The sequence below is a fragment of the Centropristis striata genome, chromosome 4 (assembly GCF_030273125.1).
Source record: "Centropristis striata isolate RG_2023a ecotype Rhode Island chromosome 4, C.striata_1.0, whole genome shotgun sequence".
Lineage (NCBI taxonomy): Eukaryota > Metazoa > Chordata > Actinopteri > Perciformes > Serranidae > Centropristis > Centropristis striata.
The window spans coordinates 12,534,354-12,559,591 of NC_081520.1; the positions used below are offsets into that span (position 1 = coordinate 12,534,354).

A 25,238-nucleotide genomic window follows, 5' to 3' on the forward strand; every position below is an offset into this window, starting at 1 on the left:
TACAGTAATAAAGCTCCACTTTCTCAAATACATGAGTTGTGTTCCTCCTTTTGCCTCTCGTCTGCTTTGGTTAGTGAAAAAGGAGGCTGAAGTTTTTCAGATTTTGGACAAGAGAGAGTGTTAAAAATCATTATCAATATTCTGTGAGATCGCCCCCACATGTGAAGAAATATCTTTGAGGGTATAGTTCTTGGAAGAAGAACGTATTGTAGTAAGAAGTCACAGGAGGTCACCAGTCTGGCGGCTGTGACTGTGTGGATGCTGACAAGCTGCTTATGAGTCATGACCATGAGCTGCAGATGCCAGATCAGACTGATACATAACAAGCATTCAGAGGCATTCACCTTGGCTACCGCACTTTAAAGTCTTGAAATATCTCATTTTTTCTCACATAAGAGGAGTGTCTCTCTTTTTCGTCCTCATTCCTTCAATCTGTCTCTCTGGGCACGAAAAGTATTTCAGTGTCATAGAGATGGACATCTGGGCTCTTGGCAGCTTGCTGGATGCTTGCCTCAGCTCCACTGGGATGTCAGAGTGAGTTCAGGCCCCTTTCAGGCTTTGAACTTATTTTACGTCAGCGTTGTTAAACAAAGCTGAGAAGCAAAGTATGCAGTAGATAATACGCATTACACAATGTAAAGGTGTGGGAACGAGATATCCATAAAAAGTGTTTCACAAAAGCCCTTCTTTCAATTTTACATGCTCACCAGGGATAAATCTACCCTGACAGCAGCTGTGGCAGTCACAATGTGAGCTGCTAACTCACTGTGTGTGTCTGCTCGGCGCTGAGCAATAGAACAGAAGTTCAGTCAAGTGACCATGCAATATTTAGCACCCTTTAAGCCAATCAGTGCTATTTGTCCTGGAACTGTCTCTCTGTTTTTCTTCCTGTGGTCGGTTGCTGACGCCCTCCAAGCAAATCTATCACCAAGTCAATTGGCACATATTTCCTTGCTGACATTTGTACTTTGATTTAACCACAATCAACCAATGAAGCGTTCAGAGCTGAGTCACATTCCAATCTTGAGGATTGACATGCACGTATTTACTCTTGGATTTTGCAACTAATGAAACCGTGTTTGGGAAGTGAATACACATGACTGCAGCATATCTGTCAACAGTGAAATCCTGTGTGCATCCGTTCATTCACAAACTGCATCTGATCAAAATGGCTATGTGTTGTGTCATGCAGCTGATGTTCCCTCCAGCTAGAGCAATGAACTGTGAAACTGTGACTGTTAAGGACATCAGAGCGGTTTTATGGAAAATATCTGCAAAATCAGTTGATGTTAACATTCACTAAATTTGCTCTTCGCCGCAGTTCACCCATGGGAACTAATATAGTCCTAATTATTGCAGTTTGTCACTGCCACTAACATTGCTAGAACCTTAAATAGCTGTTGAAAACTTAATAGTAGTGTGTTAGTAAGTTAAACTAGGTCTGGGACATAATCAGATCTCTCCCTCTTTCTTCCACTCATTCTTTCAGTAGCACATGCACATGCTTTCTTTCTATAATTGTCCAGTAAATGGCATTCTTGTCTTCATGTTTTAAATGGTTAATAAATTCTATATTAATCCTTTACCGATCAAGTTAAGAGCAATTACAGTGCAGAAATAAAAAGGACTTTTTATTGCCAGGGTATTAGTAGCTTGGCAGTGTGGCTTACAGTAATGATACTGTACATATCGTGATGTATAACTTTGTCCCTCTTAAGTGATGTGTGGTACACGGCTGTGGCATAGTCATTTTTATGCCTGGACTTAAAGGTATCATCAATGAGCTATTAATATACTTTACAGTGGACGTGGAGGCAGTGTTTCATGCACGATGAAAGTTAAGAGCCAATCGTTCTGCAGAGCTGATGCCAAGTGTGTGTGTGTGTGTGTGTGTGTGTGTGTGTGTGTGTGTGTGTGTGTGTGTGTGTTTGTGTGTTTTGCTCAGCTTTCTCTCATGACAGCTGCAGCATAACTTAGCGGTTTGTGGCTTGGATTTTAATTCTGCAAAGTTTTTCTTGCCCTGAAAGAATAGTTTGACTTTTTTTTTGGCACTTTCTTGGCAAGATGACAAAATCAATACCTCTCTCTTGGGTATGCGGTAAATACACGGTCGCCCATAAAGTTGGAATAATTTTGTTTTCAAACACAATCCTCGGTTTATTGTGGTTTAATTTTCATTGTGATATGTTTGGAAGGGATTGTTTAATAAAAAGTTAAAATAAATAAAAAGTTGTGAGAAGATAAACACTTTATCTGTCAAGAATAAATCACATTGTCACAATCATTTCATAGAAAGAGGTAAAAAAAATGTTTTGTTCCAACCTTATGGGCAACAGTGTATAAAGATACAGCCAGCATCCGATTAGCTTAGCTTAGCATAAAGACTGGAGACAGCAGGGGCAAACAGCTAGGTTTGTTGTTTCAAACTTTAACAGCTGCACATTTTTATATTTGTTATATATATCTTAACAAAAGTGTATAAATGACAAGACATAGTTTTTTTGCTGCTTTATTAATTAGCAATGTTAGGCAGAACCCATCTACATATTTGATGTATGAACCTTTTTTGACATCTATGTATCCAACCAGTTATGGTGTACGTCTTTACACCATTATTATTTTTTTTTTATCAAAGCAACAACTATTGAGATGTATCCATTGTGGTTTTCCTTTTAAAATAATGCTAGGATTGATATTTGATTACTTTACAGCATCTCCTTATTCACAGTGTGTTATTCATCTACAGACTTGAATCTCAGGGGCTTTGTGGTTAAATGTGGCTGTTGCCGCTTCCGATTTTCTGTAGTTATTTTAAGAGTCATAGACAAAAAACGCTGCTCCACTTTGACTCTGTCCTTTTTCTTCTTCTTCTCTGCAGCAGTGTGCGCTCGCTGCGTATGTATGTATTATCTCAAAGCCTGATTAAAACTCTATTAGTCATGCAGAAAACAAAGAAAGTGTAATCAAAATGGAAATGAGTGTAATGGTGCCGTGGAAACAGATGAAGCGGACACACTGGCTTATGCTGAGAAAGACTTTTTTGCACTGTTTGTCTTCTTTTTGTCTGTCCTCAGTAATGGCGAAAGCTATTGAATTCGGATTCAAAATGATGAAGATGCTCTTTAGATGGTGTTATGGGTTATACATGAAGGAGCAGTGACCTCATTTACATGTTCAACTTGCAGAACGGAGGCTACAAATGAAGGAAGTGAAATCTTCTTGGCTTTGCCCCACAATTAGGTTTCTTGTTGGCTGTTCATATTTTCTCTCTGTCATCAGATAAAAAAGTAAACAGATGTTAGGGGGCGAACATTTTCCAAGAAACTGATTTAATCATTGAAACTGCTCGAGGTCATGTTACAGAAATATGCCGCCTCTCTGATCAGGCTGTTTGAAGGAACTTGTGCTACAGCAAACAATCAGTCAGTGCTGTTAACAAGCCCCAGAGTCAGACTCCCCGCACTCATCATTTTAAGGCCATCCATCACTTTATACAGGCTGCCGGGGCCGGAGCGCTGCTGCCAATACATGACAAGATGACAATGAGACAACAGCTAGCCTCTCCAGCTTCTTCTTTTACATCTATTAGGAGCCCCAAACATTTGTCAAACTAAACAACCTTGACTACAGGCGCAATAAGTTAGACATCAGGTTTATTGCCATGTCAGGTTGTACAGGGGGGTTGTGCTGATTGGGTCCACATAGCTACAGTGTTGCAACAAGCACTCCAGTCAAATCTAGTTAGAGTCGAGCTCATAATTTATGGCTACAGTATAGAGACAGGGCCGAAAGCCTGCGTGGCGCCCTGCGGGTTGATCCATGAAGAAGGGCCTGTGACCCAGAAAAAAAAGACATGCTCTCATGTTTGAGGAGGGCTCGGGGCCAGGACAGGAGTCTGGGGCCCAGGAGGAATGACTGGAGGGGGGCAGGCCAGGCTTTGTATTTTTTAGTAAGCAGTCAGTTATCTGCACATGTGCCCCATTAATTGGCCAACAGGGGAGCTGGGTGCAGTGTTGAGGCTAAAAGGGGGCACTGAGGCAACACTGAGGTCCTGACTTTTTGATGCCTTGGGGGCAGCTGGGTACGCCACCTGTTAATGAGCTCTGAAGTGGTCTCTAATTGGACCTCTGACTGTGGACCACACAGGGAAACAGACAGAGGAAGTCTCCACATGAAGACATAAAGAGAAGAGACAGTAAGGCTTCAGGTCAAAATTGACAGAACATAGCCTGATAGTAATATTTATATTTATATAATTCTATTATTTTTTAATTAGGGCCGGATTATTTATTTATAGTGTTCTTTTCCCGAAACAAAACAACATATTTTATCTCTTTTTGTACTTTTAATCGATCTAGATTGTTTTGCCGTGAGTTGCAGAGTGTTGCAGATATCTGGCTTCTCTCAAATATAATGGAACTATGTTGCAATCAGCTTGTGGTGCTCCAAGCGCCAAAAAATTCATTCAAAAATTTCAACAGCATTTTCTCTTTCCAGACAGAAAGATACTCCATAAATCATGTTGGGAACAGTTTCTTGTAGGAAACAACTCACAACAAGGTCTGTGGATGATCTTAAGTTCCCTGGTCGTGGTTTCTGGAAAGAGACATTGCTGTTGAGTTTTTTCAACAAGCAAAGTGCCATATTGTTCCAATATATTAAAGAGAAGGCAAACATCCTTATGGCTCATATCTCTGACACTTGCGAACTCACACAAAAACAATCCGGACTGATAAATAACAAGGAAAAACATGTATTTTTTATTAAGGACAAAATTGCCCTTTAATATTTCTTCAGCGTTTTACTAGTTTGTCTATAACTACAGTGTAGCTACACATTTAAAGGTATCATACAGCATTTGATTTGATCTGTACAATGTTGTTAGTGGTAGTACATTTACTTTTTTGCAGTAAGCAAAAATATAAAAGACTCCTGTGGCTTTGTTTTTTTAATATTTGTTTCAGTCTAGAACTGCTGTCAGCACCAAACTACTTTTTGTCAGAAGCAGATGTTGCATTTGTTTTTAATTTGTCTGTTTTGAACACATTGAAAACACTACATATATATCTGAGTGGTGTCATGCTGTAAGTGTCAGACAGTGTATCAGACTCTGCTTGATGTCTGTGTTTCATCATGTCGAGCACGCTCTCATCTCATGTGTTGTGTGTATCATCGTACTCCATTCATGTGCATGACTCTGAGTGACCTATGTGGTTATTTTTGTGTGACTCAGAAGCTCTGCTGTCCTGAAGCGTTGTCACTCAGATGCCGCTATTTGGATAAACAGACAGGCAGAGAAGTGCCAGATAATAGGTTTGGCCCAGCGTGAGAGCCTTTAACTGTCACATTAATTTGCAACACTACAGGAGCAGCAGGGGGGACATGATCACTGCATTTTGAATGTCTTTTTTTGTGTTTACTCTTATTGATGAGTCAAAAACTGTTGTAAAGCAAGATTTGGGGTTATTATCACTGTGTTTGAAAAAGTTGCGAAGATTTTGTTTTGCTGTGTGTCCTCCTACGGGTGGGAGGGGCCGATGAAGTGACGGGTCACCCTCTTCTTCACACTCGGGTGCTCTAAAGCACTCTCCGATGAACGATTCTGTCCGCCCGTCTGCTGTTTATCAGAAGTGATGCCAGATCTCATTGAGGAAACAGATACTTCCGACAGACTGCCACTCAGTTAGCTAAAAGGGTTGGATGCTCTTTGATTATGATTCCTCTTACCTCCCCACCCCAACCACCCGGCCCAAATTAACCCCCTGTCAGCGGGTCACAAAGAAAATGGGCATGGCCAAGTGTGATTTATTCCACACAGAGCCATCATAAGGGCACAGTTGGCCTCTCTTCTCCCCCATAAGCCATATACACCCCTTGGCCTCTCTTTTTCTCGCCTCCCCCCACTGTCCCGCCCTCACACCTCCTGTCGCACACACTCAACCTGTCACTCCAGAGAAGACACAGGCACAAAGACGGGCCGGAATCAAAAGGAGCTGATTAGTAATTAATGGTGCATCATTGTTATTTGCATCAGGAGTGTGTGCACAGTGTGTGTGTGCATGCATAGTGGCGTTGTCAATCATGCAGAGTGTGCCCTGGCCCTCCCTCCTCTGTCCTGCCCATGTGCTCCCTTAGGGGTGCAGCCACTTATGGCTATTGATACGGTAGAGATGACTCTGTTTTACACCCACACACTTACACTCAAATCCAACACAGATCAGAACAACCTCCCGCTGAGTCCAGAGAAACAAGCTGGAGACTGCATCATTCTGATGGACGACTGATTGACTCCTGTCCCCCCAGACTCACTCGGATTATACACGGCTGCTGGGATTGTGGTTGTTAGGTTGCTTAGTGCAATGTGGGTGTTTGGATTCTGCAGTTTACAAGGATGGAGCCCGACACTCCTCAGCGTGCTGGCTCTCTGCTTGGGTCAAGGATGCAGAGGGCTGGCGGTTCGGACCGTGGGTGGGGAAAGTGGGCAGAATGCGTCTGGGTTCTCAGTCCCTGTGGTGTTATTGTTGACAGAGACGGGAGTCGCTCAGGATGGGGCCAGCGAAGGGGCAACACCGGCTCCCACCACCGAACACGAGGATGACAACTCTTTGGGCTACACAGGTACTGCTGCTGCTTTCTCATGATGCTAAATGTGTCTTTGCATACACACACAACCACTGGGAAATATCAAGTTGCTCCTAGGTGAAGAAATTTGCTTATTTAATACATTAGATCAAACATGGACTGAAACAGGATACTATTATTATTTTTTCACATGTAATCAAGCAAAGCATGTGTTGTCTATCACACCAGGTATACAAACCTGTTACATATGAGCCCTTTGTTTAGCAAAGTAATCAAGGGGATTAAAAAATGCATTTGGGGAACCATATGTTTACATATTTCCAAACAGAATTCCCCCGAAAGTTGAAAAGCCTTTACAGTGAATAAATAAGCTTCAATGTCAGAGAACAGTTTCCACGTGTTTCCACATATTCAAACATGATCTTTGTGTTGTGATTGCTGCTTAGAGTTTCTCAGTTTTGAGTGTTGAAAGAGGAGAATTGTGGGAAAAGGAGACACAGAGTGCCACTCCAAACGCATCAGCTCATGCAGCCACTGTCTCCTCAGCACCCGAAATGGGGTCCCCACCTGAGGGACTGGATCTGGTCTGGAGAAAATTAGTGATGACTCATGTGTTTTACTTGGGTTTTTTTGGGCCCTTTCCCCCAGAGTGAGGGTAAAAAAGTGTTCTCAGTGTGTTATCCCAGCGAGGAGATCTACCTCCTGAGGTGATTTACTGGACCGCACACAGCTTCAGGAAGTGTTGTGCAGAAAAAGAAAGTCCAAATTAGCTGCCAAAACTGCTATGAGCTTCATCACTGTGTGCGGTGGCTTGGCAGCTCTAGATTTTATTTTGTTTGAAATTCCAAAAATAAACAACAAAATCATACAATTATCATCAGTATCACGCTGCGCCTTTTGTCACTGATGCCAACACATTTCAAAAGTTTGAGTCCAAACAACTACTAGCACAGGAATCTTTCAATTTAAACTCTGAGTTAGCATGTAGTCAAAGTTCCCAGCTTTCACCAGCCTTGGCATGCTTTGAATGGGAATTTGAAGAGGAAAATCATGTTATAGCTGCCTCACTGCATCTGGATTTATCTCTAGAATGATAAATCTGTCCGGTGGACAGTGCCAGGAGTTCATCTTTAATCTGGCCATTTAATCCCATCTGTGCATGAAAATGAAGGAAATCGATCTGGCCCAGTCAGTGAATTGGAAATGAGACTAATGTGCCCTAATACCTCAGTCTGCTGCTGATAGAACAAAGTGGGCGGCTGCCAAAGACTCCATTTTCAGAGAGCGTGACTCTCTGGATAGAACGTGAGGATAATCTTGACAGCTGCCAGTTTTAGCTCAGGTGAAAACCGAGTGTTTCTTCAAGCAACACAGTAAGGACTCCTTTAGGTGCCTGCTTGTGTTTAATTGTGTCTTTGTCATGTGAGCTCAGTGACCCTCATGGAGAAAGAGGTTCATTGATTTATGAGTAAGTTTCACTGTTTACGTGATCCCACTCTTACACATGACATTGAGGAAGAATGGCTCTTTGTCCTTGTCACCCGTCCACCATGACTTATTGGTGTGTTTACCTATCTCTGTAACAAAGGATAGAGATGTCTCGAGTTGAGAAAACACCGCAACTATGTGACTAATACTGCAACCTGACCTGTTTTTACTCAAAACTAAATACAGCTGGCACAGTACGAGGCAATGCCACGGTAATGTCACCTGGGAATAATAGAGCCTACTGTGAGTTTTATAAAGATCCGCATGCTGACCTGAAGTTCGCAATACATTAAAAGTGTTTTTTATTGGTCCCGCAAGACGCTGACTCTCAGCCAGCTCTAAATTGTTTCCCGATATCAAAGAGCTTTGCACAGAACTCCACATTCATAATAAATGAGACTGACCTGTGTGAAGGCAGTGGATTAGAGAGGCACGCTAAAACTCTCACACTTACACTTTGCTCGCCGCTGCTTGGCAGGCAGACACACACAGAGGAGACAGGTCTTTGGTTCTTCTGCCTCGACATGAAAGGCTGAGCGTGACTTCACAGAGCACATCAGCACTCATATCCTCCCTCTCCGCTGACAGCTACCATTGCGTTTGTCACAGATCACAAAGGACGGCAACTTCAGAGAGCTGCTCTATTTGTCAGGTTATGGAAATAAAGATAGGGAGAAAGTGAGGGAATTTAAGGCTGCCACACAGTCATCAGTGCAGAATAGAGGAGTCCACTGTAATACTGATTTTTATCCTTTGCTCAAATCGGTCGCCCATGAATGTCTAGAGCAAGTCTTTCACTGAACTGATGAATGTACAGATGGATGGGTGAAGTGAGAACAAAGTACACGCTGAACAATCACAAAGATCAGATAGATAGTGGAGAAACTACCTGTCAACACACACACCACATAATGCAGGTTATTATTCCTCATTTCTATGGTGAAAATATGAAAGGTGATGAAGATGGAGACAGGCTATGTATTATTTTGATAACCTGTTCACACTTGTATCTTTTAGCCTGCCAGCTGATGTATTAACTGAAGTCTTTCCTGTTCTGTGCGTGCATACACAAATACTAACAACACATCTTTGATACTGAAGTGAAAAAGTACAGGTTGACACGTTAGAGAACATTAATGATGCAGCATTATATCTCTAGGTCAGTTTTGATTTTGTCTACTTTATTTATCATATCAGAGACTTCTGAACTGAACTGATACTGTATTTGAACTGAATGTAAAATTATTCACTATGAAGAAATAAACGAACAAAGAGTCATTGTGCACTTTAAGCTTTGCCCTCATCACTAGTTCTATGAAACATGGGGGATACATCTCCTTCCTGGAAACAAGGTCAAACATAAAATTGTCTTTGTTTTCAAAATGGCCAACTTTAAAACATGCTGACATTTCTCTCAAAGAATATAAACAAGCCTCAGTTGAATTTGACCTCTGGCTGCTGTGAGTGAGAACACATACCATCATCGGACGATGCATTCAAGTGTTGTGTGACAAAGTTCTGTCAGCTGACACTTTGTCACATGGCACATTTTCACTAAAGTATACATTTGCCTTAAGCCTTATTTATACTGCACTAAAACGGGTCATCCAATATGCCTTAAAATTCAATATACAGAGCCAGTTGTGAGTGTTAGTGTTATAGTAAAGGGTGTCGTGAACCTATTGGTTATTGTAAGACACAGCTGTAATTGGATGTGGTATTCTATAACTGGTGAGAATGAGGGGTGGCAAGTTGCCTAAAAACATCCAACAGAATAGTGAAAATGCTTTGGGGATACAAGTACAGATACATTTGAATGGTTAGACATCCAAACGTTGGGTGCCGAGCTTCTGTTTATTGTTGCTTTTGATTTTTGGAACTTAAATTATTGAACAATGATAATGTGGGCTAAAAAAAGCTGAAATAAACATGTTTTCATGTTTTTTTTCTGACAGCAAAAGAAAAGCGCTTAAATAGTGTTTTACTTATACTGTCAACTTTTTATGTATTTATCGTTCATTTTGTGTGATGTTTACCTCGAGTCCTAAACGTTTAATGAAGGCTGTCAGCATCTAACCAAAGTGAGTCATAATCTGACACACTGCCATTATTTTTAATAATATGAATGAAATGTTCTTGCACAGTCTCTAATTGCACATCAAATAACACACCAAGCTAGTTTAATAGGAACTAAAATCAGCAGGACATGTTGCTACAAGTTGTTGCTCACAACACTTCCATTATTTCAAAGAGTAATAAACATTTCTTAGATCATTGCGCACTTCATCACGGCACAGATTGTCCTCATATTGTTGAGGTTCAGTGGGTGGAGACCAGGTGCCTGTTTTCCCCTTACTGATGCAGAGGTGAAGTGGTCTGTGTCTGAATACATGGCACTGACAGCTTTACCATGAAAGAGATGGAGAGCTCTACTCTCTATTCGTCCTTTGCTCTCATTACTGTGCTGTTGCTCTGGCCTTGAGTCCTCACCCTGAAATCCAATTTCCTTGACAGTGTCACCCCCACATATATTACCAAAGAGTCACCACAGCATCACCGTGGCACATCTCCATGACACTCACTTATGTTCATCAGTCTTAGTGCCACGGTTATCATGATACAGGAAGCAAAAGGAGTGCTACATGCTCAGCTAGCTGCACTCTCACATATTATCCCCAGTGCAGCAGCAGTGCTCATTTCCTTCCAGTGCAACAATAGAGACAAATCCCTGGCCATGCCTGGAGGAGCGATTCACTTGAGATATAATTATATTATAACCATGCACTAATGTCCTACACGCAGCTTCCCTACAGCCTCTGTGCTGCTGAGGCCAGTGGAGGTTTTTTTTGTTCCCCATCCAATCTCTTTTCATCTCCCTGATCTACACAGCTTAGCTTAGCACCATCCCAGGAAATAGGTCTATTAGCCATTCTTGTCAGAATAGAAAGTGGAGTAATGTGGTCAAGAGGCACTGGAGTGGGGATAAGATTCGAAATGGGAGTTAGCACAAGTGTGTGAGGTCGAAAGCACAAAGACTATGAGGTGGGAATTAAATTAGAATATTCAGATTCACGTTTCTAGTGTCCTCGTGATAATTGGGAAGAAGATTGGATAGGGTTTTGCTAAGTACTAATAATCAGCAGCTCCGGCCCCGTCAAACACGCTTAATTTCTCAGTGAAAGGATAATAAGTGTTTTCTTAGGATGTAAATAGGTCACATTGCAAAGAGGAGAGGAGGAAATGCTGTGGCTTCTCTGACTTCACAGGAGTTAGTGGATATAATAGCTGCTATAACACTGACTTCTAAATGAAACGTTCACATACTTGGCTATGTAATCTGTGACTATTTGTTTTCCATCATTCCTATTCATTGCAATGCAATTCAGACAAGTCCAAACTGGAGAAGGAAATTATGAGAGAGGTAAACCGTTCACACCGGAAACAAAGTCAGGCACGTACAATATTTTGCTGTTAACATATTTCAGAAATATACATTTGCAGTTATATAGACCAAATGCGTTCAAAAATAGATTTTTGTGTGTGTGTATATATATATATAAAACATATTATATATTATATATAAAACATATATATATATATATATATAAAACATATTATATATTATATATAATATATCGTATTTTTATATAGTATTTTAACCTATTTATCTTGCTGTCGGATAACCCTTTCTGATGGGGGACTGATTGCTTTCTTCACAGCCACCAGACTCCATTGACAAAACAGCAATTTTACCTTGCAGAACACTTGTCTAACGCTGCCGCCATCTCGTTGTGTCTTCTCTCTGTGCTGTGATTTCTTAACGTAACAGATATCGGTTTTCCAAGCATGTTGTGGTACTCAAGAGTAACTACATTTCCATGCAGCAACAATAATGTTAATACTAAACCCCTGTATGCTCTTTGGGCCCAAAAGATGCCTCTTAATACATCTATTCAATACCCTGTCGGAGCAAGACCACAAACTAGTGTGAGCAATATTGTATTAGCTTAGTAGCATTATTTGCCAAAAGCAATTACATTGTACAACCACTCTGAAACATAAAGCATAGAGTAAGTAGTTTTTTCTTGGACAACACCATCTTACACGTATATTTCATAATGTTGCTGTAACTTCACAGCTGCCTTGACATGTTGCAGAGCTCAAATAAGGCATACTTGAGAGTCAGGAGTGTTAAGTGTATGTTTTGATCACTCACAAGGGTGAAGTACTTAAAATGATCTGTCCGTAATCCTGTTCTCTGAGTTTCCAAATTGTCCCTAGAAACTAGACTTCTACCACTCTGAGAGGGAAATCCAATCTTGAATTGCTCTTAACTTATTTAAAAAACAACGTACTGCTGATACAGTCCTGGTTATTGCACACATCCATGACATGATCGATTTTGTCATAATTAAATTTGTTAAATTAAACAAAGTTTACTGGAGTGATTAGTGGTAATACAGAACTTTTAGAGCAACTCTCATCCCTCACAAACCAGAGATTTTTTAAATGATCCTCCTACAGCAGCGCCTTTGTTATTATTTAATAAAACACCTCGCCTAGTTTATATGTTCCTTTTCCTGCGCTGACGCTGCCTTCAGATCAATTAGCCATCTTTATGAGCAAACACACAAGGAGTGCTTCCCGCCCTGTGTGCTCCTCCCAGCAGAAATTACTCTAATAACTGTCAGCCATGACTGACGGCTTGATGATGTGTAAAATCATTGCTGCTTTTATTGGTGATGATTTGATTCGTGCATAGTCATGTTGTACATGAAGTTCAGTCAGAGCCGATATTAAGCCTGTTTCTCTGAGACTCGGTATGAGCTGTTTGGGGCTATGGAGACTCGGCAGTGCGGCTGTGTCTCAGCAGGGTCTGTGTGTGAGAGCAGAGGATATCACGAGATGGGGGGGGTGGAGGGGGCAGTAAATCTGAGCAGCACCTGCTCCCTGGACTCTGGCGCGTGGTGTGAGGTCAGCAGCGCCAGATATCCCATCGATCATATTTATTACATTCATCACAGCGCCAGTTTGTTTTGGCAGCTGATCGCACCAGGGAAAGAGACAGAAAGAATAGGCTTTTTATGTGAGAGACGGGGAATGCTTTTAGCATGAGCAGTGTCTTTGCATTTTTCTCTGCTCGGGGTCTTCAGAGAGAGATCAGTCACTGATGTTGGCTCTAAGGCCCCACTGAAACCACAACTACTGCAGAATGATATTCTAAGTACAGTTCTGGAAAAGTTTCTGGAAGAAATAACTTAGAAAAAAAATATTAATGTCCCATCAATTCTCAGCTCTGTGGCAGATTGGGTTTGCAGTTGAGGTTTCTATAGAATATTGGAAAAACAATTTGGGTTTTTACTCCTTTGATTGATTTCTTTTCAATATTATGAAAGAAAAAAATGTAGGAAACCAAAGTATTTGAACTAGGAATGTTTATCGAGCCCACAAAAAGTGCTGAATGTATTTTGGGCACTGAATGACCCACAGTACCCACAGTAGCAATGTGACTCTAGGGATATCAGTGTCGATCTGTCCATCTGTCAGACAGTCCAGTAACTTGGTCCAGACTGAAATATCTCAAACCTATTGGATGGATTGCATTGAAAGTTTGCACAGACATTAATGTTCCCCAGTGGATGAAGCCAACTGACTTTTTGATGATCTCCTGACTTTTCCCCTTGTGCCACCATGAGGTTGACTCAGTTGTTTTGATTGAAACATCTCGGAAACTATTAGATGGATTGTCAAGAATTTGGTACACACATTAAAGTCCCCCTCAGGATACATTTCTAAAACTTCCGTTGACTTTTCATCGAGTGCCATCTTCAGGTCGTATTTGTCCACTTTGATTTAAGACAAAATACCTTCAAAATGAATGACATTCCCATCAAAAGTACAGCCTGACTAGCTTGGCCAGAGGTGGGACCAAGTCACTGTTTTGCAAGTCACAAGTTACTCTCAGGTCTCTGCACTCAAATCACAAGTCAAGTCCAAAACTTTGAGTTTTTAAGTCCTAAACAACTCATAATTCGTCTTCTGCAAGTCTGATATTTTAACAACACAGTAGTATTACATTTACAGAAATCCTGAATGCTTTTTTAATATTTGTATAAGTGTATAAGTATGATGGAACATAATCATGAAAAGTGGTGCTGACATTGCACTTTCGCAGCACATAGCATGGGTCAAAGGGCTCAAGTCCAAGTGAAGTTACGTGTGCCAGTGTGTGTGATAAAATCATTAAATGATAAAATGCCCTCTATAGTGCCCTTGCAGTAGACTTAGCATGATGAAGTGCCCTCAAAGGTGCCTTTCAAGTGAAGAAGACGAGATGCAGCTTACTAATGGTTGCCCTTAAACTGAGGTACATGATGCAGTGCACTTCAAGTAAGCAAAACATGATAAAGTGCTCCCTAGGGTGGCCTTAAAATTTGGACAAAACAAGATGCAGTACAGCACAGACTGCCCTACATACTAGAAAACTTTCTATGCTCTGGTGCTTCACTGCACACAGCTGGTGCAGTTTTTACTTTTACATTTATTGATGACTTTTATAATGTTGAATAATGAAGGGATCTGACCTGGAAATTGCTGTTAATGTTTTCACTTAAATGACGGTCAGATTGTTGCTCTGCTCTTGGTCAGGATCTCGTCTTGTATCTCGCTGCCATGTGATTGGCTGAGGTCCAGCAGTGATAAGAACAAAGGAATCTCTTGGCTCAGCTACCATGAGCCCCACTGTCATTCATTAAAGCTCTCCTGCCTCTAAACCAATTAAGCCAATTAAGCATGAAACACAATGCTGCTTGTTTCTGCCAGTATGCATGTTTATGAGGGAAGGAGTGAGACGCAGGTCACTCAACAAGAAGAGCAATCCAAGGACAGTCAGAGATACTTTTATATTGCAATCATTGTCAATCTTATCTCCTGTGATGCTCATGCAGTCACACATGGAAATGCATAAAAATTGGATACTGTAGCGCTGAAGTTCTGCAAAGTCTTACTTGTTACCCCTATAATAAACTTCATATCTTTCCATTTGGAACATGATCTCACAAGAGCGGAGTTTGAACAGAAGCAACTAATAAACATTTTTCTGACAACAGAAGTGCAGAACATTCATGCTAACTTCCTGAACGTCTGTCGCTGCAAATATTCCAACATCTGACTGTATTTTGATGTTGCTGCCAGGATGTTATGTGATAGCTGGGTTATTTTAATCAGCCTCCACAGGCCATGTCGAGGCTGACGCTAAACAGATGCTAATGTGAGGCCCATTAAAAGACACAGGGAAAGAGGGATTCAGTGTGCGCAGGCAAGCGGAAAAGCAACAGCCTGTTTATCGCCTCATCCTGCTTTGTGCTCCAAACCTCGTCGCGGCATCCTGTGAAGCCCCCCCCCTCCCCTCTTTCTTTCTCCTCAGTGTCTGCCCCCCTCCTCCTCCCTTTGCCTCACATTTCTTGCAGCAGCGTCATGCATGGGGGCATTCCTTGAACAGAAACAGATTTGTTTGGTTCTCCGTCATTTTCTTTCACCGGACCCTTGTCTTTTTTTTATCAAGTCTGAAAGCCGCACAGAGAGGCTATAGTGAGAAGAAGAATGTTCTCACTCTTCTGTTTATGTTTTGTTACACTCTGCTTTGCATCTTACTTGCTTTGTGTTTCGCCTGTCCCTTTATCCAGCCTACTCGCTAGGCAAACTCAATATAATAGTGACAAGAGACATTTCTAGTCTTTTCCATATTTTAAAGGACTTTTTGGCTTGTTCGGGAGATTCATCTGAGTGGGCTAACTGTATTTATTTTGGGATGGAGCCCAGAATTTTACATTCTTGAGCTCTTGTGTAGAGCTGAGGGGCCAGAGTATTGTCCACAGTGGACAGACAGGATGAAATGGCCTGACAATCAGTGGGGTTTCTGTTGTAGATGTTCCAGAAATATGACAAGACTGCACTTAGTGCTTCACTTTCAGTCTCTGCTGATGTGTGTCAAGCTCTAAATATGGCTGGTTTTAGTCTGATGGGCCAGCTGTGATTTGAATCCATCTCAGTGTTTTGGCCCTTTGCTGCATTTAAGACAGATGTCTAAATGCTGTTGATGTGCCCATGTTAATTCATGTAACTTTTGAGCGGGTTTTCCTTTTAATCACAGGACATGTTCATATTTTAAAATGGACATAAATCAAAATGTTGGTCTAGCCTGCTGTTAGAAATGCTTTAGAAACTTTTCAGGGGCTTGAGCTGTGTCTCCTGGACATTGAGCACTCCCTCAGCAACCAATCAGAAATGATTTGTTGCCTCTTTTAGCCGGTGAAACAAACACCAATGTGATCCAACTTCCTCTGGACTTCAGGTCATCCCTCCTCTCCTTCCTCAAATCACTTGTCTCCCACGTCTTCCTTTCAGTCTTTGTAGGTCCCATGTTAACAATCTGTCATGCCACCTGAAGATCATTTCATTCTCAGGAGTGCCATGACAGAGCAGGAGACTTCGCCTCCCTGTAACCCTGCTGCATGACGAAGCAGTCTTCATTTAACATAATATATCCTGCAGATTCGAGCGACCAAACTTATCAATCATCCAACGGCTACTACTTACAGGAAGTTTTAAAAATAAGGGATTTCCAGATGCCGCAAGAGATTGAATAAACTTTGGCTTAGTTGAATAAATGCAATTCCATATGTTTACACTCTACTTTAAGCCTTTGGTCCTCCATTGAGGCTGGTGAGTAGAAGAGGACGGAGCTTTAAAATGACAGAAATTGATGCCATTAGTCAGCCAGTGCTTTATCTGGTCTCCTTACCAGTTCAACACAGCTTCAAGTCTGTTTATAAGCATAAAACAGCCCTGAGAGTCTTGGCCTTTATTGTCAGAGGACATTGCTCTCTTTCTTGGATCACTCAGACATCATAGACACTGCTGCTGGTTGGTGTTGGGCTACTTGTGTAACTGTAAAATGAATCACAGCCCAAAAACTGAAGTAGGACAAAGTTACCCTGCAGCTATTTACTGATTGTCTTGGAAAATGTTAAAGGAGCCCGATCAAACACGGTCCTTTTACCTCATGTTTATCTTTTCAAAACACCTTGGAGAAGTGCTGCCCATTGCCACCTCACAAAGACTACAAATTTGAGTTGCTGTCATATAAAAAGAAAAGTAGCACAATGAATAAATAAAAGAATGGCTCTTCAAGGACAGGACATGAATGTGAAAAGGCTGTAGTCGGTGTGTCGCAACTGAAGTATGGAAATCACCCAGCTAAGTGCCTGTGAAAGCAGCTCAGACATACTGTACCTGTGACTGCCACATTCTGTCCAAGGTGACTCTTTACGCAGCTTTGACAAGTTTCTGTTTACCTCCTAACATATTCAGGAGGTAAAACTTCAGCCTGTGGAGTGTGAAATCCCCAAAATACTTTTTCTGAGGATAGAAAACTGTTCTTACTTTCCTGTCTATCGAGAAAGGGTGTTTTGTTTGCCTCTCAACAGGGAGTATCTTTTCGAAGGAGGAAGGTTTTGTTTTATGCCATCTTGTTTAGTGCGCTGACGAGATGGGAATGAAAGCCATTTAATAGTCTTAGTCAGTGGAAAGAGAATGTGGGCTCCTTCGCCTCACCCCGCCTGTGTGTCACCCCATCACCTCTATGCTGAGGGGGCCTAGGTTTTGTGAGGAGTCCAACACATGTGAAAGGGACTCAGCATGTAGCCTACAGGATCCCCTGTCCTGCTGCATGCATAGAAACATCATAAGAAAGACGGAACGTCCACAAACTCCTTTTGAATATTAAAAGGAGAATTATCAGACATAAAAAGGCCCGGGAAGATGAGAGACAGCCTCTCCATTGAGCGGTGGCATGGTGAGATGGAGAGGGGAGTGAACTTCACCATGCACATTGTATATAGAGTTGCCCTCATTAAGATCCCATCTTACTCTGGGGGGAAACATTGTCACTGGATTTAGGAGACTGGCCAAGACTGCAGGGGTTTATGTATTTGGCAGATTGCAATGGTAGCAGCATGAAGGACTCTTCACGGGAAGCGCGGCAATGTTTGCAGTTTGTTGCTATTTTTGAGAATTATCAAGAGGATCTTTGGATTGGATTTTAATCATTTGCCACTTTTCAAAGAACCCCAGTCTGCAGCCACTGAAGCAGCAAGGACTGTGTGTTTTATGATAGTTATATGTACATCTACTGGCTGTGTGCTGTCCACACACATCACCATGCAGATTGTGGGCTTGCTGGTGGTGCTGTTTGCCATGCTGGTCATGCTGGGAGTTCCTAAAGACCATAAGGGTCCGAACGGGGCCAATCGCCTCGCCGGGTCACAGAAGTCTCACTGGTGCAAAAGGCTGCCTAATAATTTTCACCAAAACCACCAGACTTCAAGGCACTCCCACAACAGACCACAAAAATGTAACCAGATCGTTCACAGTAAGTACAAAAAAGTGCTTTATTATGTAACTTCCATACAAAAAATAATGACTCATCAAATCTTTGAAATAGTTTTTTTTACTGGTTGTTAAAGTATAAAAGCCTTGGGGTGCTTTGCAGTCCAGGACGGGGGAGTTTTATCCTTCTGTACCTTGTATATATTCTTGAAAGCTGTTTTGTGTGAAAATGATTTAGCTGTGGTGTTAAAAGCTCTCTGCTGTCTCCGCTGCCATCCCAGCCTTGACAATATGTCATCTTTCCTGCCTCTGCTGGTCTGATCAAGGTTGCAAGGGAGAGGACGGAGAGCCTCCCTGTTCACAGAGCTCCGTCGTCATAACTTATGCTTACTGTGGGATTTTCTTTTCTTCTTTTTTCTTCTTTTGACAACCATAGAAGAAGGTTGAAACCAAACCTGAATGCAAAAGGGTTTGACTCAACTTTGAATGGTAAAAATGTGGAGATAGAGGTGGGGCCATGTGCAAAATCACAAGAGTGGTTTAAGCATATGCGTACTTCTAAGAGTGGGGGGTTCTTTTAAATCTAACAGAATAAAACAAGTAAAAATAGCAATTTGATGACTTCAGTGCCTTTTTCTAAATTTTGCACATTCCCCTTTTATCATTCTATTATTTCCAGGTAATGCAAGAAAAAAAAAACAGGTTACAGCACTGTTAATAACCCATGGTTACAGTGTCTGTTTTGTGTGACAGTTTTATTTTTGCATTTGTTTTCTTTTCTGTGCTACAAGAACAAATTTAAATGCTCACATACTCTTGTAGCAATCAGCCCTCCCAGACACCCTCCTCTTCTGGACTGTGCTGATAATTGCTTCTATGTTACAGTCCCCTGCTGCTGGCTAGAGGATTTTTTTTTCTTCAATTGGTGGTATTCAGCTGAACAGCCACTTCACAGATCTATGTCTGTAAAAGCTTTCAGGAAAACAGGGCACATGAGGACCAAGTGGGAATGGAGTGTGTAAAACTATAATATAATGCACACATGGATGAATGAGAAATACAAACATGTTCAGAGTGGAAAGGCGGACTTTTGTCTGAATATGTCAGTCGGGTAGAATTCGTCATCATACGGCTCCAGTAGGGGTCTTAAAGTGCTGCAAGGAGGCATGTAAGGGTCTCTGAAGGGATCCACAGGGTATTAAATGCAGATTGGTTAGAATAGATACATTTAGAGCAAACAGCAGGGTGCTGAATCTACACTGACAGTTGATAAACTGATAAAAAAATTTAACCGCTCATGTGATCATTAATGTTCATTTTTTATTATTATTATGGAGTTTTAGGTGCTTGCATTTGTGATTTTGCTGTAAAATGCTAAACGAAGTCTGGTGCTGCAGAAAACAATGTGTTTATGAGAGCTATTTATACTCTCTTATTTCTGAGACAAGACGTCAGTAGACGTGGGCGTGTTTTCTGAGAACTATTTGAAACATGACACACTTTGAAAAGCCTTGGTTCTGATGACTAATGTGTCACCAGACTGAAATACCACATGAAGTGTTTTTCCTGGTGAAAACAGGTCTTCAGGAAGTTCAGGAAACGTCCACTGGAGGGCGCTGTTTGGTAACTAATGCTCACTGGAGCCGAGATAGAAGCTCTGAGCTGAGCTGAGAGGGGAAATGGGAAAGTCTTTTATGTCTCCTTCACATTTGATATCTTTTTCATGCAGGATAACCTGCACAGTTATAAATTATTTTTGTAAAAATCTAAAAGAGGTACTGTGTGTCCACAGTCGGTTATGAGTCAGAGGTGCTAAGAAAAAGAAGACTCACACTATTGCAGAGATAACTGGGCTTACAGAAGTAAAAAAAAAAAAAAAAAAAAAAAAAAAGAGAGAGAGAGAGATAAATGAGAAACACATTTTACATGGGTGAGCCCCAAGTTTATGTCACATTAAAGAAAATGATAAATAAGGAGCATGGATGACCATAAATAGTCAAGTAGTCTGATTTTAATCAAACTTAAGTCATGTAGGAGTAGCTGTACGCTTTTATTATCATTATTTTTCTTTACATTAGGCTATAATATAGGTTATAATTATATCTGAATCGGGCTGCTGTTTGGACACATTATGAATTAAGCTCTCAGTCTAACACAAGCAGTATGCTATAGACCTGTATATAAACTAGAGACATGTAAAATAAGTAAAAGGTGTTTTAAATTTTTTAAATATATATACCTCTATAGCATACAGTATATTGTGTATATTGTGTCTGGGCAGTTTTTGATGAGTAGTATTTTTTCTGTTTCAATAGAAAAAAAGAAAAATTTGCATATCTAGCAAATCTACTTTGTAGCTAATACTGAAATATTAATGGACTATGGAACCACAGGAGACAAAACAAAACCCTAAAGTATGTTCAAACCATTTAATAATAACTATTAAGTTCCCAAAGCACACTGTGAAGTCCCTTCAGGAATATTATTGGAATAGGCTGCTCCATTTGTTTTTAGTCGCGACCGCAGAGAGAATAAAAACAACATGTCCGGGCGGTTTTTCTAAAGTTTCTCTTATTATTGGACATATTTAAAGAAAATACAGAAGTCTGCCAGTGTGCGCTGTGAAGCTGCGCTGCTCAGTGGGATCCAGGCGGGAAGAGGTTAAATTTCTTCTCTGGGAAACATTGTCGGGTCTATGGAGGGGGTAGAAAGGCGCATACCAATTGACGAGGCATTCCGCTTTCCCTGAATGAAATGCTGTGAATATGAATCCGTGTGTCCCCCCTCTCGCCTGAGGATCCGGGTCTGCGACGCACACGAGGATCATCCGGAGAAGAAACGGGGGAAAAGTGATGGAAAAGTTGCACTGATCTTGTGTCTGGATCTGGTGGATGAGGGAGGACAGGACTAACTCGCAAAGTTTCCGATCTCAAGTGACAGATTGAAAACTGGACTGAAATAATGTGACTGCAGGGAGAGAGCCTTTCAGCGTGGACTACAGCGACCGCTCGCCTTATTTTTCTCACTTTGACTGAACTTTAACAGTGGATTTATTATTATTTTTCTCCCTTTTGCACAAAGGAACTACATGATTTGAATGAGATCGCCTGGCTGGTGTGAGCGCACTGCAGCAGCGGGATGAAATCAAAGCAAGGATAGAGCTTCTTCTTCTTTTCTGCTCACATATTCCAGTTTAGTTTTAACACATGACATTATTTATCTGAAACAGCATGTGTTGACATCACGGGCTGCTTGGAACTGTTTAATTTGTTTCCATCTTTTGAAGTCTTCTTCACATCTTCAGCAAGAAGCCAGAGCGAGACCTTGATAAACTGCTCTTGGACTGTTTTTATATCTCTATACTTTTTTTCTTTTTGTGACTCTTGGCTGTTACATTTTCAAACTCTGGATTCTGAGATTTTGTTCAGCAGTTTGACATGAAGGAGCGGATGCTTAAATTGCTTTTTGAATAATTTGGATTACACAAGAACATTTCCCATAAGAGAGGCGTTGAATGATGTCTCCAACTTCTATTGGATTTGTATTTCTGTTAGGATTTCTCCATGTGTGCTCAGGTAAGCCAGTGATCATTATTCAGATATCATCTTGTAGTTTATCGACTTTTATTTCGGGGGTTTGCAAGTTGAATTTTTTTTTAAAAGGTCAAAGGTGAAAAAAATCCGAATTTATCTCTTAAATAATTAATGAAGCTTCAGAGCTTATTTTGTTATAAAATCTGACTACAGTTCATGCAGATAAAAGCAGTTTAATTTATACTAATTCAATTAAAATTTAAAATGTATAACTAAAATAATATATGCCCTCATAGTTAAAAATAGTTTCCCTTGGGCGAATGCTGACATTAACTTTCCCCACCATAAGAAAGCACTTTCTGAGCATTGGACTTTTGTTTAACAGGGAATAAGTGTGTTTCGGGCCTCAATTTGATGTTTATAATAGGCTCTCTGGTGTATTTTCATTCTCTTTGAAATGAGGAAGATATTCTGACATTCTGATACAGGACAATGAGATTTTTCTCTTAGGGTAAAGGGGGTTGTTTAACTTTTAAGAGCTGAGCACACATAAAGTGCTGAAGCCATGTGGGATGAATGGAGAGAGCAGCGATCATCGGTCATACAGACAGCATGAGCCCCTATGGAGACCATGTTTCCATGTATGTCACCATTCTGCCCATGCATGACTCTTATTGCTGAGTGCAACATTTTATTTATGCTTTAAAAATGAAAATGTGCAGCATCTTAAAGCACATATTCATATTTTTTGTTGTCTTTCTCACTGACTGTTGTTTTAATTCAGCTTTATGGCATTTATCAGCCTGTGTGGAGATACTGCAGCTTGGTTTCAGTCGTCTTTGTCCTCTGGTGCTGCTTGTATTGTTCCTGATTATCTTACACATTATTCTTCCTCGCCCATCACATGGATGTCTTTATAGAGCTCCTAGCCATGATAGCTCGGGGTTTTCCAGGTCAGTTGCTTCAGAGTTATGAGGAAGAAAATGCCTGCCACCCCATTATAAGACATTAGGAAAAGTGCACCCTGAATGGCAGGAAGTGGGGCATTTTACACAAAGAAAAGCTGTAAAAGTGGAACAGATAACAAAAGCATGTATACGGTAGTTTATTTATTTATTTATTTAATACTCAACAAAGCTAGTAAAAGCATTCCAGGTCCTGCACTACTGTTTATTATAAAACTCGAACAGCCATTAGGGCTTACCTGTCCAAACTCTGAGATTGTTTCTATGTCCCTCAAAGTCTTTCTGCAGGAGTATAAATGTAAGGAATCTCAATCATGCTCAAACTGGAAGGTCTTATTTCACTGTCTGGTGACCGTATCCCCGCAGTTTTTGAGTCACTGCCTTTAATCATGCGTATTCAAATGTTATTCATGCTTCCTGATTTGTTTCCTGAATTGGGTCTTTGTTTCCCGTTAAAGAGGCTGAGATGTAGCGATTGGTAAAGCCTGTGACACCACAGTCGTTAGAGGAAACACTGTAGCACCTAAACAGGAAGTAGGGTCAGAGGTGAGCGTTTCGAGCTCTAGGTGGTGGCTCCATCTGCTCCACCCTGGGCCGGATCCTCAGCCTGGGCTGAGCCGCTAATGGTCCCGTCCTGTGAGAAAGACCGTCAGACACCAGGGTTTCCAATTACGCCGAGCTGTGGGGATGTCTGGGGTGATTTTCTGGGGAGAGGCGTGAGAATAGGGCCTGCTAATAGAGATGGACTGGACAGCAGATACTCAAAGGATTGGTCGTGGATTAGACACCAGTGTTGGGAAAATTGGATTACACACCACTTGGCAGGAGAAGATTTCATATTTGCTGCTAATTGGAGGGTTAACTACTTCATTCCAGTCTAGGGAAAGTATCAGATCCCTTAATGGTGTTTATAACGTATCTTTGGATAAAATCAAGATTATTTTCACATTGCTGACCTGGTCATAAAAGTATTTTTAAACCACTTGTAAGTGTGAAACAGAGGGTGAGAGATGAGATGACCTCTGTCCTTGTCAAACTTGTGTTAACTTGCTTAAAGTCGCCTTGCTCTGTCTGAAGGTTGTAAATTGATACCTTCATCTATCAAGTCTGGCCCTGTTATCAGGTGATCTGTCCTCCTGCTGTACACTAAATGGTTGTTAGCTCTCCTCCAAGTGCTCATCAGACCTTCTACTCACCTCAGAGGTACCATTCAGATGAGGGCAAGAGGTGGCATTACTTCTCACACTCAAAATGACACTCTGGATTACTTTCCTGAGATAAGGGCTGTTTGAATGATATATATTAACAGGAAGGATATAATTTCAAGGCAAATATCAGATTACTTTTTTTTAAATCACCCATGTTGTTGTAAGCTCTTTATATGATTATATCCAAGCATGGCACCGTGTCTGACACTAGTGCTGATACAAATATAGGCTGTGGGAGTGGTGCCCCAGTAATCAGCCCCAGGCCCAGCAGCACCTAGCCATTGAGGTCTTGACAAATTGTCTCCTAAGTGCTGATAAATTGCCGAGCCCTTCCACCTCCTACATCATGATGATATGACAGCACACAGCAGGCACCAGGGCCAATTAATGACCAGAGACCACAGGTGAGACCCATCTCTGTCTCCTGTCTTCTTCTTTACAATTACCTCTCACACGGTCTGAAAACATACTCATTAAAGCCAGCCTCCTCCCATAACCACAACCTGTCACAGTCACCCAGTTTTTAATTTGTTTTTTGAAATAGTGTTCCAAAAAGCCCCACCTGATTTTCAGAGTTTAACCTGCTGGACTGATGTCATGTGTAGGGATTTCTTTAGAACGGACACTTTTGGCACCAAGTTGATGCCTAAATTCTGAAAACGTGACAGTACTTGTTAATCTACAGTACCACAGATACCACAGGAAACCAAGGTCACCCAGTGTCCCTCATGCCACAGCTCACAGAGATCCCTCCTGCTTACACGCCACAAAAAGTCCAACGCATGGTGGGAGCTTCATGCACTGCAACATGGAGGGAGACCAGACTGAGATTCACTTTAATCCCAACAGAATAATGCCTGCATGCATGCTTTTTAAGCCTGACATTGTTGAAACAGAGCAGCTAATATTGGTAGTGAGACAGCTGGGTTGTCACTGGAGAGAAACTGAGAGTTACAGATGTAACTTAGGCACTATGGATTCCTCCTGACAGCCAGAGATGGAATGAAATAGACGGATGATAATGCACTTTGGCAGCCAGTTAGAATAAAGGGATTTATTTTTTAAAATAAGGG

At 41.2% G+C, this 25,238-nt stretch overlaps 1 protein-coding gene across 1 annotated transcript in view; it reads left to right on the top strand.

The window, feature by feature from the left end:
* robo1 (roundabout, axon guidance receptor, homolog 1 (Drosophila)) overlaps positions 1-25,238 on the top strand; it is a 233,885-nt gene that overhangs the window by 82,018 nt on the left and 126,629 nt on the right. The window contains exon 3 of the mRNA XM_059330821.1: positions 6,529-6,618. Coding sequence (XP_059186804.1) covers positions 6,529-6,618 — 90 coding nt within the window. The remainder of the gene's footprint in view (positions 1-6,528; positions 6,619-25,238) is intronic.